Raw genomic sequence first — 12790 nt, forward strand, 5'->3', positions numbered from 1 at the left:
AAAGTGTTGGTCATAGGCCTTGACATACAGCACTCAAGTACTGTAGACTGTACATTGCTGAGCGACCAACCAGTAACTGGGTCAAGCAGGGTGGCTGAGATACTACAGTACATACAGCAGGGGTTGACACTAAGGTCTCAGAGGCACTTGCCCATCGGGCAAGTACAGGTCATGTTCTACTTGCCCGAAGGTAATGCCCACTTGCCCGAAAAGTAAATCGTCCTTTATAAAATGATAGGTACGATTTTAATTACCGCTCAATTTAACACTTATTTCTTTACTTTCTGGGCCTGTGCGATAAAATGTCATACCTCAATACCTCCAAATCCAAATACCAAATACTTCAGCTATGATTGAATATGTCTATGGGTTCACACTTGTTATTTTTTATTTTTAAATGTAGCAACAGTAAAAACAGCACATTATAGTTAAATAGTGCTCTTATTTTACATTCCACAGACCAGAAGACACAGCGCACTGGCCACGTTCAGGTGTTTAGACAGATATCTCATGTTTATAGACATTTGTGTCCCCTCTCAAATGAGCACTTGCCCTGTCGGGCAACCTGAAAGCCAACTTCACCTGCCCTGACGTTTTATTTACCTGCCGGGGGCAGGTGGGCAAGCCTTAGTGTCAATGCCTGATACAGTATATAGTGGCCACCAACTCCAAAATGCCAATGTGCCCTAGAGCAAGGCACTGGATGCCAAAAATGCTTCAGGGATGCTACTGCACTGCAGCGGACCTCTCTGACATGGACTCCTCATGCATAGAAGGAAGCATGAAGGTCAGTCCGTTGCTCTCCCCAGGTTGGCAGAGGGAGTGTAGCGCCAGGATTACATTAGACAATTGACACTGGGTGAAAAAAAATGGGTTACAAAAAGTGTAATAAAATGTTAAGAGAGAGAGTTAGGGTTAAAAAGGGTTTACTCTTTATGAAAACACATTCTAATCTTTTGCTTGTCATTCCCTGTTCTAAATCTGTGAGTTCACAATTGCAATACATAATGTACAGTACAGGATAACTGGTTCTAACCCTTGTATGTTATGGATGCAACGTGATATTGAGACCCCTGTGCACAGAGTGCGGGCCCCAAGACGACGATGAAGTTAGATAACATTTACACGAGAAGGTTAGCTAGCCGATGGAAAGCTGATTGGAGACTGACGAGGAAGGAAACGAAGGTCGGGGTGTGTGAATGTCCAAGGAACCCAAGGAAGGGCCAGGAATGTCGCTGTGAGGCGTCTGAGCTTACATCACAAGGGAGTCAAAATCAGAGACACACAGGGATTCCCAAAGACCTGCTGGATTCACAGGTCAGCCAGCAGTTATTAGTGGATTCTGCTGTCATTTATTCCCATAACTACGTATATGTAAATACTTTCCATATATTTATGTTTCAAAATCTACAAATACTGGCAGAAATACATGGTGAAAATATATTTTCAAGCGACCAAATATATTTTCTTCCATATTCATTATATATGAAATGTATTGCATATATAAGTATGTCTAGCCATTTGTTTGGTACATTCTGAAACATAGGACATATATGTACTTTCAGTATGGGATAGTTGTCTGGGATTCATTATTTTTAAGCCAAGGAGTGGGTCTCTACAAGCTTTATGTTATATCAAACGAAGCTTTGGTCAGGCTAGTAATGACGCTACATCTAAATAACCCCAAGGAACCAACCAGCCTACATACAGTACTGTATATTGTTCTTTTAAACCCCCAGAGTATAACTGTCAAGCAATGCATTTGGAAAATACATGAAACAATTATCGGTTGCCTCTATTAATGTTTAACAGAAGTGTCATTAGCTGGACTGATCACGTGGAAAACTAAGGGATTCAAAGTGGACGCTGTGATCAATTTCAACACTTAAGCACAATCCTAGCTGTATTCAGAGCTCCCATGGACTCTCCTGTACCGCACAGTGACCTGCTGTCCCTCCTTTGAAAGATTCCTTGGTTTGACCCAGTAAGTCCTTCTCTTACCCATAGGAGATTCACAGCCCAGGGAGCGCCGGTTAGCGGCTATAGCAGTTTAAAAAGAGCAACAAGAACAACAACAGGTAAGAAGAGAAGAGCAGAGTTAATAGAACAAAACCGTTGCTGCAGAGAAGAAGCTTCACAACAGAGGAGGAAAAGAGCCTGTCCTTTGTTTCAAAGGAGGAGGAAGTTGGAGGAGAATTAAATGCACATCCAGTTGTTGTTGTTTGTTTGCATGTCATGCACTAAATGAAGCATAAAGCATTGCTCTAGAAGTTTATGAGATACAGACAGAGTACAGTGATAGAAAATCACAAATTAACAAACTGACCGTAGCCGATGGTATTTTTTAAATGAGAAGAACATCCTATATCCAGGTAGATGATCAGGACGTTTGGTCAGGACCACTGAATGGAAAAACATTCTGAACCTTCTAATCTGGTTTAATTTCACAGGATGGTTGGGAGTTTGAAATACGCAAGATCTGTGTGCATGTCAGTGTCACATGAGCACACACACGTGCAAAAGAGGGTCTATTCAAACTACAGTATAACAGTATAACATTTTAAAAAACAGATAACGAAACAGATAAAGAAAGACCTTATTTGCAGTAGTTCTGTGTGTGTGTGTGTGTGGGTGTGTGTGTGTGTGTGTGTGTGTGTGTGTGTGTGTGTGTGTGTGTGTGTGTGTGTGTGTGTGTGTGTGTGTGTGTGTGTGTGTGTGTGTTGTGTTTCACAGGCAAGTGCAATTGTATAGTTATTGAACAGGTGGGTTGGTTAATCAGGCGGTTTCAAGTTTCAAAATGAAACTGATGATGTCGCCGTATGAAGGGCAGAGTGTTACAATGTGGCACTGTGGAAGATGAAGATTAGTAGATTAGAGTAATGGATCGGGGACAACGTCATTTGTTTAACCAATAACCATTTATGTCCACGTGGTGGTTTGGCAAGAGATGCATTTAGCATTATTCCTACCAATGAAACAGAGATAAGATAGTGGAACTAGAAGAAGTGCTCTTCCGAGCACAGGTCTCCACCAGCCACGTGTCCTGGTGGTGGTATAATAGGCCAATGTAAAAAGGGTGGCATGTGTTCTTCACCAATCTTAGGCCTTTCATGGCGCCACCATGAGGCTGATTTGAACATTTTGTAGTGTAATTTCTTCCTTGGCCTTTTGCGAATGTGTGTGCACAATTTCATTACAATTGCACGCTGTGTTTCATTTGAGGCATTTTGTTTGAAACGGATCAATCCTGCAAAGTTTGGAGGCCAATCTTAGCCAATCAGGATGGAATATTTAATACAGGACAGATCCGTCTTGATCATATGACTGTAGAGATACTGTGTACTGATTTGTGTTCATATTCGGTCAAATCTGAAGGAGTAATATCCAAAAATGTGTCTTACATAAGTCGGCCTCCAGGTGGCGCTATAAAAGGCTGATGTTAAAAATGCAAGGAAAGGGTTTTTCCTTGGCCTATAGGGAGTGCGCTTACAAAGTTTGAAACTGATCGGTGGAGTTATAGGTAAAACCACGAATTGGCCTGTTATAGCGCCACCATGAGGCTGATTTCAAACATTTGAAGTGGCATTTCTTCCTCGGCCTAGTGGGAACCTGTGTGCGCGATTTCATGTTAATTGCACTCTGCATTTGTGATTTGAGGCATTTTGTCCAAAATGGACCAATCTTACAAACTTTTAAAGCCAATATCAGCCAATCAGGATGGAATATGGACAATCAGACAGATCTGTGTCGATCACATGACTGTAGAGATGCTGTCTACCGATTTGCGTGATTTTTGGACAAAATCTGTAGGAGTAGTGTACAGAAATGTGTTTTGCAAACATCGGCCTCATGGTGGCGCTAGAACAGGGCCATTTGAAAAATGTGGGGCAGAGGTTCTGAATTGGCATCCGGGGAGTGTGTGCGCTCATTTTGGCAGCATCCGGGCCAACGGTGCCGGAGATTAGCTGGTAACAAACTCGGAGGACGGACGGATGGACGGACGCACGCACGGACGGACGCACGTACAGGGGCAAAAACATACTCTCCCCCTGCCTTCGGCTGGTGGAGACAAAAACAGTGAAATATTCCTGACATTCCCAAAGGTTCTATTCACAATCAGGTCAAACATGCAGTAATTGTATGGTGAATTATAGTACTGTGGTTTAAGCCCTCGTCTTTGGAACGGCATGGACCCCAGTAAGCCTAGATCAGATTCCATTTCTCTCATCCGTCTCCCCTACACTGTCTCCATCTGAGCTTTCCTACTGTCCGTCTCCCCCTTCACTTTCTCCCTCCCAGCTGAACTACTGTCTGTTTGTCGTAAAGTACAAAGTCTTCCCTTAGACTCAGCTTTCGCAAAGTCTGTCTCTTCAACACTGTCACCCTCACTCTCAGCTGTCATAAGCACTTGAACCCCAGCAGACAAAAATAGCAGATCTACAAGCTCACATGTTGCGATATGTGTGTGAGCTTGCAGATCGGCTATTCTTGGCAAATAGATTTGCTGTACACAGGAAAAAGTGGTCCAAGTACAGAGCCAACTCAGGTCCAGTTTACTAAATCTAGACGGTTTAAAAAAGAGCATTTACTGTAAGTTCTGTATCATTATGTATTTCATAGTGAAACAGGAGCTGTGTGCATCTTAGCCAATCACAGCAATGGAGGCATAGTTGAACCACACCAAGTTTCTAAATCTCCAGACCAGACACTGTGCACATGCATGCCTTCTACCCAGCTATGATGACTCAATCTGGACATGTGAGTACAGTACCATGACCTGCTTGGAGGTCATCAGATCGCAAGTTAAAAATATATATCAGTTCAGTACCAGACCACAACTAAAAACAATATAAAACAAAGCAAAGTGCAGTATCACGTTTATTGAGGTTACTGCAAGGTCTATTTAAAGAGGTGCCATAGTTTTGTACTTTTCCTGTTTTGTATGCGTCTATGGAGTTAACATTGCTCTAATAGACCTCCAGGTGTGGTTATAATATGCAAATATGTCTTCCCTGTGTATTTTTGGTTACTTCCTGAAAGCTGAAAGCCTTTGACTCAAAAGGCCCAGTTGAAATACACTGATACAATGACATCATAATATCATCCCCTCCCCTTTTTACCATTCAACTGCAGCTGTGGGTGTGGCTAACCTCAGCTGGGTCACCACCCACCTGACAATCAGGCATACTTTATGAGCAGGTGGGTGTGGCCATAATTTTAACACTTTCTGTAGACTTTTTTGAAAAAAACCTCCTCCAAGTATAATCATAATACCGGGATCACGGCACCCCCTCTTTAATGTTTTCAGAAGCATATTTTAGTGTACCTTTTAGCCTTCAAAAAAGATGTTTGTATGTTTGTTTGCCTTCAACATGCAGAACCCGCAGCATGCTAGATCAGCTGTAGAGACTGATGGATGGATGTCATGACATTGGTTGGTAATGTGAAGACAAAACAAACAATAAAGCATGTCATCCACATGCTGGGCAGAGGTCATAATCAAAACACATTAAAGTCTGCATACTGGATCATGGCCAAGTTTAAAATGTATTGTTGAATTAAGAGACAAGGAAGCGCTGTGTGGGTCCGTAATGATCAGAAACTGAAACACCCGATTCTCTCTCATGGATGTCAGCCTACTACAAAGGGAAGGAACTTAAATGTCTTGACCTTTAAAATGTATTGGTTCCTTTACACCATTGAACGTGACTTTTCGAGACTTACCTTGGGCTCGAAACTTCACGTCCAATGGTGTAAAGTAAACTGGAACGAAAACATTTAAAACTTTGGAGCGTGACCCAGTGTGCAGACTGTATTGTATTGTTAAGATGTAAGCATTCGTATATATATTCTTTGACGGGAAGTAATCAAGTTTTGGCTTTTTGATATAAGAAATGTTGGCCACATTACGACTGCAGAATGATACACTCTAAAAATGCAGATCAGGTCATCTTTAATAAAGAACACCAAGGGGAGCTAGTGGATCAATTCCTTTTGCCATTGTTAAACATACAGTACATGACATGTAATGTTTGTGGGAAACAAGCAGGTGGAGGGTGGATGCAGAGTGTGCAGGCCTTACTCTCTGCTCTACATTCAGTACATACACAGTCAACATGTGACTGATGGAGTGTTTTTAGAAAAGGAAATGATTGGCTGTAATGTTACTGACGAAGATAGATAGGTGTGTGTCTGTGTGTGTGTGTGTGTGTGTGTGTGTGTGTGTGTGTGTGTGTGTGTGTGTGTGTTTGCGTGTGCGTGTGTCACACATATTCTGAATGGCAGCTATGTATATAAGGGAATGTACATTGCTAGGCATGACAGAATTGCTGACCTACAGTATTAGCTAAGGACATCATTTCATAATCTGCCAAAAAGAAATAAGCACTCTTGAGTTTCAACTGCCATGCTCGTGTGCAATAATGAAAATTATGCGTTTTCAGATAAACCAGATGTTGTTGTTGTTGTTGTTGATGAGGACAGTAGAGAAGTGAGCATTTTGGAAGTGGCATGTACATTTGACCAGTCTGGAAGAGGCATTCCATACCACAGGGCTTAAGTACCAATGTCTTAGGGATGCTATTATACAGCTGTACAGCTTAGTTACAAATGTAAACTGCTTTGTTCATAGTTGGAAGCCTCTGTAATGTCCATAAATCAGTTGTGAGAGGCCTGCAGATTGCAGGAATGGCCAAGCTAAGAGCTAAGGCATTGGCAAAATTCTGTTCATCGTCTGTGATAATTGGCAGTCGCCATACACTATATCTGTATCCTGAAATACTTGTCAAGTTTCCCAAGCCTGTGCATCTATTATTGTTTGTGTTCAAGAATTTCTTGTTAAATGTCAACGGCAAAAATATGTTAAATGTGTGTATAGACCTATAAATATGTAAAATGTGTGTATAGACCTGTATGTGTGGGCCAGCATGTGTGTATACATAAACATGCTTCCACAGCCAGGTGTACAGAATGTATTCTGTAATATGTACAGTATGTATACGTGTCTGTGTTGTGAGTTAATGTAGGGTATGTCCACAAGCATGTGTGTGTGTTTTCTGTATTCAGCGGGTGTATGTGACACTGTACATTGTTGTGTGTGTGTGTGTGTGTGTGTGTGTGTGTGTGTGTGTGTGTGTGTGTGTGTGTGTGTGTGTGTGTGTGTTACGTGATACCTTGTCCTCCAGGGTACATGCATCTGAAAGCTCTACCCAGCTCCTCTGCCTGAACCCTGCCTGCTGGCGTCAACTCTCCACCCCACTTCAGAACCAGCAGCAGTGAAGGCCCCTCCCTGTGACTGTCTGCAAGCACACACACATCATCCATTACAATTTATGTAGACACAATAGTGACTCAAAGTCCCTGCAAGCCAAATGACGTCATGATGACGTTATGATAACATCCTCCGATGACGTTCAGAACTAGGCCAGATCACAGCCCATATGGGGATGATCTTGACGTCATTACCAGGACGTCATATGGACTAGAGGATTATTGTTATTGTTGGTAATGTTAGTTGAAATATGAGTATGTAAGGTTATATTCTGGGACATATCTGACTAGTTATGATATTTATCTGGCCTCGATCGGACCCTCTCAGATAAATCCAGGACGTCCGTTTTCATGGGCAGGATTTATGTTGGTTGAAATCAGGTGATATTCTAGGCCAGATCCGACTAGTCATGGTTTGACTTGATCTGGTCCCAATTGAGACGTCACTGATTGGTCCAGGTCCTGACCGTGCTTGCTGGGGTAACTACATAATAGGTCATGTCTGTGTTTTACTTCTTTGTGCCAGGGCTCCATCATTTTGGCCACAAATGCAGTGTCAAGTGGATGTGTGTGTACACACAGGTTGTGCTTCTACAACACACTTAAACACAAAAAAAAGAGCTACTGTATATAGAGTAGATATACAGTATAAACAACGATGCCAGCTAACCCGTGTGTTCATCTGTGTGTGTGTGTGTGCTGTGTGCGTGCGTGCGTGCGTGCGTGCGTGTGTGTGTGTGTGTGTGTGTGTTTGTGTGTGTGTGTGTGTGTGTGTGTGTGTGTGTGTGTGTGTGTTAGGGATGGGACGATATGAAAATGTCATATCACGATTGTGACAAAAGAAATCGCGATTTACAATATTATTGCGATAATCAAAATCCAGGGGGCAGAACATTTGCCAAAAAATAGCAGATCTACAAGCTCACAACGCATCACGTTGCGACCCGTTGTGAGCTTGTAGATCGGCTATTTTTTGGCAAAGACATTTGATAGAGTGAAAAAAAAAGACTGTATCAAGTACGTATATTATCAGTAGCGTACCTTTTACCAATTATAAGTTTAAGTGGTACGAGATATGCAGCTCGGCAAATAAAAGGTGAAGTAATCCCAGTGCATGACGGAGGACGATATCACAGTAAATTAAATCTCCACGATACGATTATCGTGATCGTGTTTTATCACAATAAACGATAACATCACGTATCTTCCCATCCCTAGTGTGTGTGTGTGTGCGTGTGTGTGTGTGTGTATGTGTGTGTGTGTGTGTGCGTGCGTGTATACCTTCCTCTTCGCTGGAGGCTTTAAGTTGTCCTTTGGGAAGGTAGGTCATCTGAACCTTCCTGTTGATGCCTGAGAAGTGACCGTACCTACACCAGACACACAGGCATCATTGTTGTCTTCTAACAATGAATCAAACACGACATGACAACACCATCAAACTTCCGTTCCATTCTGTGTCCGTGACAATAAGCAGAATGGAACTAGAAATACCAACACACACACACATACGTTTCACACAAACAAATGCAGTATAACAGGTGTTTGTCTAGGAGTCGGTCATTCGGTATGCTTTCTGTGTGTATGTGTGTATGTGTATGTGTGTGTATGTGTGTGTGTGTGTGTGTGTGTGTGTGTGTCTGCGTGTGTGCGTGCGTGCGTACGTGCATTAATGCCCATTGTTCGAGAGCTTGCCCTTTACTTGTAAGAGGTTATGACATCAAGAGTATGCACGGTCACAAAGAGCACACGGACAGCACGCACGCGCACACACACACACACACAACACTCTAAGGACCCTTTGATATCCAGTATGGTAATTATTTGGTTCCGTTTAATGACCACCACTTAGCATTCTGTAATAGAACAGACATCTGTTCAGAGAAACTACCTTGTGATTATGATGGACCCCTCATTAATTAAACTACCTTGTGATTATGATGGGCCCCTCATTAATTAAAAACACAGGCATCCCTGCGAGGGTTCATGACCTTACATCAACCCTCGCATCGCAAGACCTGGATTAATAGTATTAGGAAACGTGTTGGTTTAATATGGAGGAGAGATGATTTTGCTGTATTATTTTCCTTTCCTTCATGTGGAACCATACAATGAAAGAATATTTCCAAACATTCCAAAAAAAATATATTTTTTAAAATATATAGCATCTTGCATATTGGAGAATTGGAAATTGCCAGTGCTAGTTATAAGGTAACAAGACTCAAGTCTCGGTCGGTAGACTAGACTGACTAATCTAGAGTTGTCTCTTGGTTATTGTCAGAATAATGGTCAATACTAACTATTTCAGTATTTCTTCTAAGTTGATTGGTTCTCCAGTAACAGGTGGAGGGAAAAAATATAACAATAGAGGGAGGTAAGGTGAGAAAGACAGTCAGTCACTGAGTGGTAAGAATGACATGCAAAGTAATCATGACTATAAAGTGGCAAACAGCCACGCACAGCCGCACGCAGCAGAAACAAAATTCATGTAGTCATTTTCCACTGTGTGTGCAGCTTGGTTAATGACTACTGTTGTTAATGGGACTAATACACTCTGTACTAAACATTAGGAACACTTTGCCAACATTGAATTCCTATTTAGTAAATATAATGTCTCAACTGAGCTTAATATAAATCGATAAAATACATCTGTAACGTCAAAAAATACCTCCCTCATGCCTGAACACTTCTCGCCTGGTCTTTCTGTTTCATGGAGAAGACTAGTCGGATCAAGTGGTCTAGTGGTTGCCCAGTAAAGGAACATTCACAAGCCTGTACCCTTGTCTTTGAATCCTGTCAAAGTGTCCTTGAGCAAGACACTGAAGCCTCAATCCTGCTCACTCACAAGTCACTGTCACTCACTGTCAGTGAAAGGTTCCTAATGTCTGATACAGAGTGTAACCACATTAATTATTTATACACAGACTGACTGAGTCACTGACTCACTGAGTGTCATTCAAACTGGACTCCCTTCAGAGAGAGACAGAGAAGAGAGAGAGAGAGAGAGAGAGAGAGAGAGAGAGAGAGAGAGAGAGAGAGAGAGAGAGAGACCAGGAAGAGATGGATGGAAGTTGAGGTAGAAGGGATAAGTCAGTGTGAGTGGAGTCGAAAGAGCGAGGGACCACACAATAGACGAGGGAGAGAAAGAGTCAAATTTATGCAGGAATGGAGTGGAAGAAGTAGGAAGAGATAGAGAAAAGAAAAGAAAAGAAAAAAAGAGAGTTAGACTCTGGAGAAAAGCAGCGTTTTAAAGGTAGGTACCTGTGTGTGTGTGTGTGTGTGTGTGTGTGTGTGTGTGTGTGTGTGTGTGTGTGTGTGTGTGCACGCGTGCGTGTGCATGTGAATCATTGTGTGTATAGTTGTGCGTGTGTCTCGTCTTACATCTCCAGGACAGTCTTGAGTTGTTCCAGTTTTGATTTCTTCTCTTCGATCTCACAGTCGTTGTGTTGACGCAGCTCCACCAATAACAGACGGGCAATGTCCAGCACTTCCTGAAACAAACAGGAAGTTACCATGCAAGAATAATAACACCAACGTTTTGGAGCAAAGATTTCAATAGATTTAGCCTATTTTAATCACTGCATATACATTGTCTGTTATGTCTATCTGTGTTCCTCTGCCTGCAAAAACTCTTATTCTCATGGCAATTAACTGCCTCACCCCGATAATCCTGAGAAAAAGCCTATGTTCCTCTCCGCCAGGCCCGATAAACCAGAGAATTTAATATGCTTTAATCGCTATAAAACATTTAAAAGTATAATCGCTGTTTATCGCTAAGTGGTTTCTAATCACCTGCGAAAAAGTGCTTCTGGTCTCGTTTCAGGTCTGCGACGGATAATGGTTTCCGTATCCGTTCGGGGGCGGGATCAGGGAATCATGTTAACACTAGTAGACGAAGCTCAGCGATGGAAGTGACTTTTTCAATGGGATTTTTTTGTTTGTAAGCTGTGATCGGTGTACACACGCTTGGTGCATGATCCGTGCACAGATCAGCACGCACCCATGTTAAAAGGTAAGGACAACGTGGCAGTCAACCCCGAAAGTCGATGTTTTTTAATAGCGGTAAATGGGTTAATAAACCTACTTTGTTGAAGGACCACACTGATGGTCTGGCATGTTTAGTCCATTTGACAATGACTCACGGTATACTGTATTTCTTAGAATTTTGAGGAAGCAGAGGTAGGAAACTTGCTTGAAATAGGTAATACAATACACTACATTTAGATATGTAAGTTTACATTTGACAAAATGCTTTAAGCATTTTGTCAATGCTGCTCTCAGAGCACCTTAAATTATATGGATAGAACAATGTTCAATTTCATGCAAATCAAAATCGTTAAAATCACTAAAATGATAGAAAGCGAGAACATTTTAACACTTTTAACACACACACATAACCTTTGTTGTAAAAAAAAACAAAGTTGTCTTTAAACAGTGGGTTGGTTTTAAAACCTTTTCCTTTTATTATAATTATTTATGAACAACAAAATGCAGATGTCCATTACATTGACTCAATTATTTAGGTACATTTTTGTACATTTTGACTAACTTAGGATAAAATAAAATAAACTGTATGTCATTGTCTATAGTAGAGAAATGTCAAATATTGTCAAAAAATAGTAGCTTTACGAGCTCACAACACATCAGATTGGCTATTTTTGCTATTTACCATACAACAAAGTACAGTATGTGAAGTGGTTAAGGCAGCTGTATCTGACAAGTTGAGCCTACTGTATGTCTGCTGCACCATTTCAGTCTGTGATCCTGATCTCTACTTAATAATAAGCTATTTCTGGAGTCTAGACTGCAACTATTTAATAATAAGAGCAGAAGGTCAAAAAGGAAGATAATCTAGATCACTTTACTAAACAGTTTGAACAGATTAAATAGATTAGAAGTGAAAGATGACACTGAAAAACACGGACAGAGAGAAATGGACGGAAACAGACCTGTAGTTGTTTTGGTTTTTTAAGCTTTAGCTTTCCTGACTTGTAGCCTCCACACTTCTCAAACAACTCAAAGAATCTGGACACCACACAGAGACAGGGACAGACAGACACATATGACAGAGACACAGCAGCGTTATGAATCCACAAAGACACATCAGTGTTTCTCCAACTAAACCAATAGTGACTTATTGGGCTAAGATGGTTGAGGACAGACAATTCTCTGCAGTCTGTTCCAAGGAAAGTCACCTCCTTGAAACAACCTGTTATGCTGAGATGAAAAATCCATACAAAATGAAAAGGTGCAACATGTACAACAGCTAAACACAAAACAAAGACAATTGCAAAAAGTAAACAAAAAAAATAAGAATTGGACTTACAAAGGATGTCTGACTTCCATTTTCATCTTCTGCTTGGGTGTGCGGTCGCCATGGCGAATGACGGCGATGACACAACGCAACTCCATCCTAAAGAAAAGGAGTAACGTAACTAGGGATGCCCTGATCAAGTTTTTTTGCTCCCGATCCGATCCCGATCAAATATTATTGCTTCCGATTCGATCCCGATCTTTCCCGATC

The 12790-nt window shown here is 41.5% G+C and overlaps 1 protein-coding gene across 4 annotated transcripts in view; it reads right to left on the reverse strand.

The window, feature by feature from the left end:
• The window catches only part of ppip5k1b (diphosphoinositol pentakisphosphate kinase 1b), a 95800-nt gene that overhangs the window by 51028 nt on the left and 31982 nt on the right, over positions 1-12790 (reverse strand). For all 4 annotated transcript variants that reach the window (XM_080737573.1, XM_080737572.1, XM_080737575.1 and 1 more), the window contains 5 exons: positions 12593-12679; positions 12216-12291; positions 10648-10757; positions 8551-8636; positions 7173-7298 (listed from right to left, as the gene is read on the reverse strand). In XM_080737573.1, coding sequence (XP_080593699.1) covers positions 7173-7298; positions 8551-8636; positions 10648-10757; positions 12216-12291; positions 12593-12679 — 485 coding nt within the window. The remainder of the gene's footprint in view (positions 1-7172; positions 7299-8550; positions 8637-10647; positions 10758-12215; positions 12292-12592; positions 12680-12790) is intronic.

This window comes from Nannobrachium achirus (assembly GCF_963921795.1).
Source record: "Nannobrachium achirus genome assembly, chromosome: 11".
NCBI lineage: Eukaryota > Metazoa > Chordata > Actinopteri > Myctophiformes > Myctophidae > Nannobrachium > Nannobrachium achirus.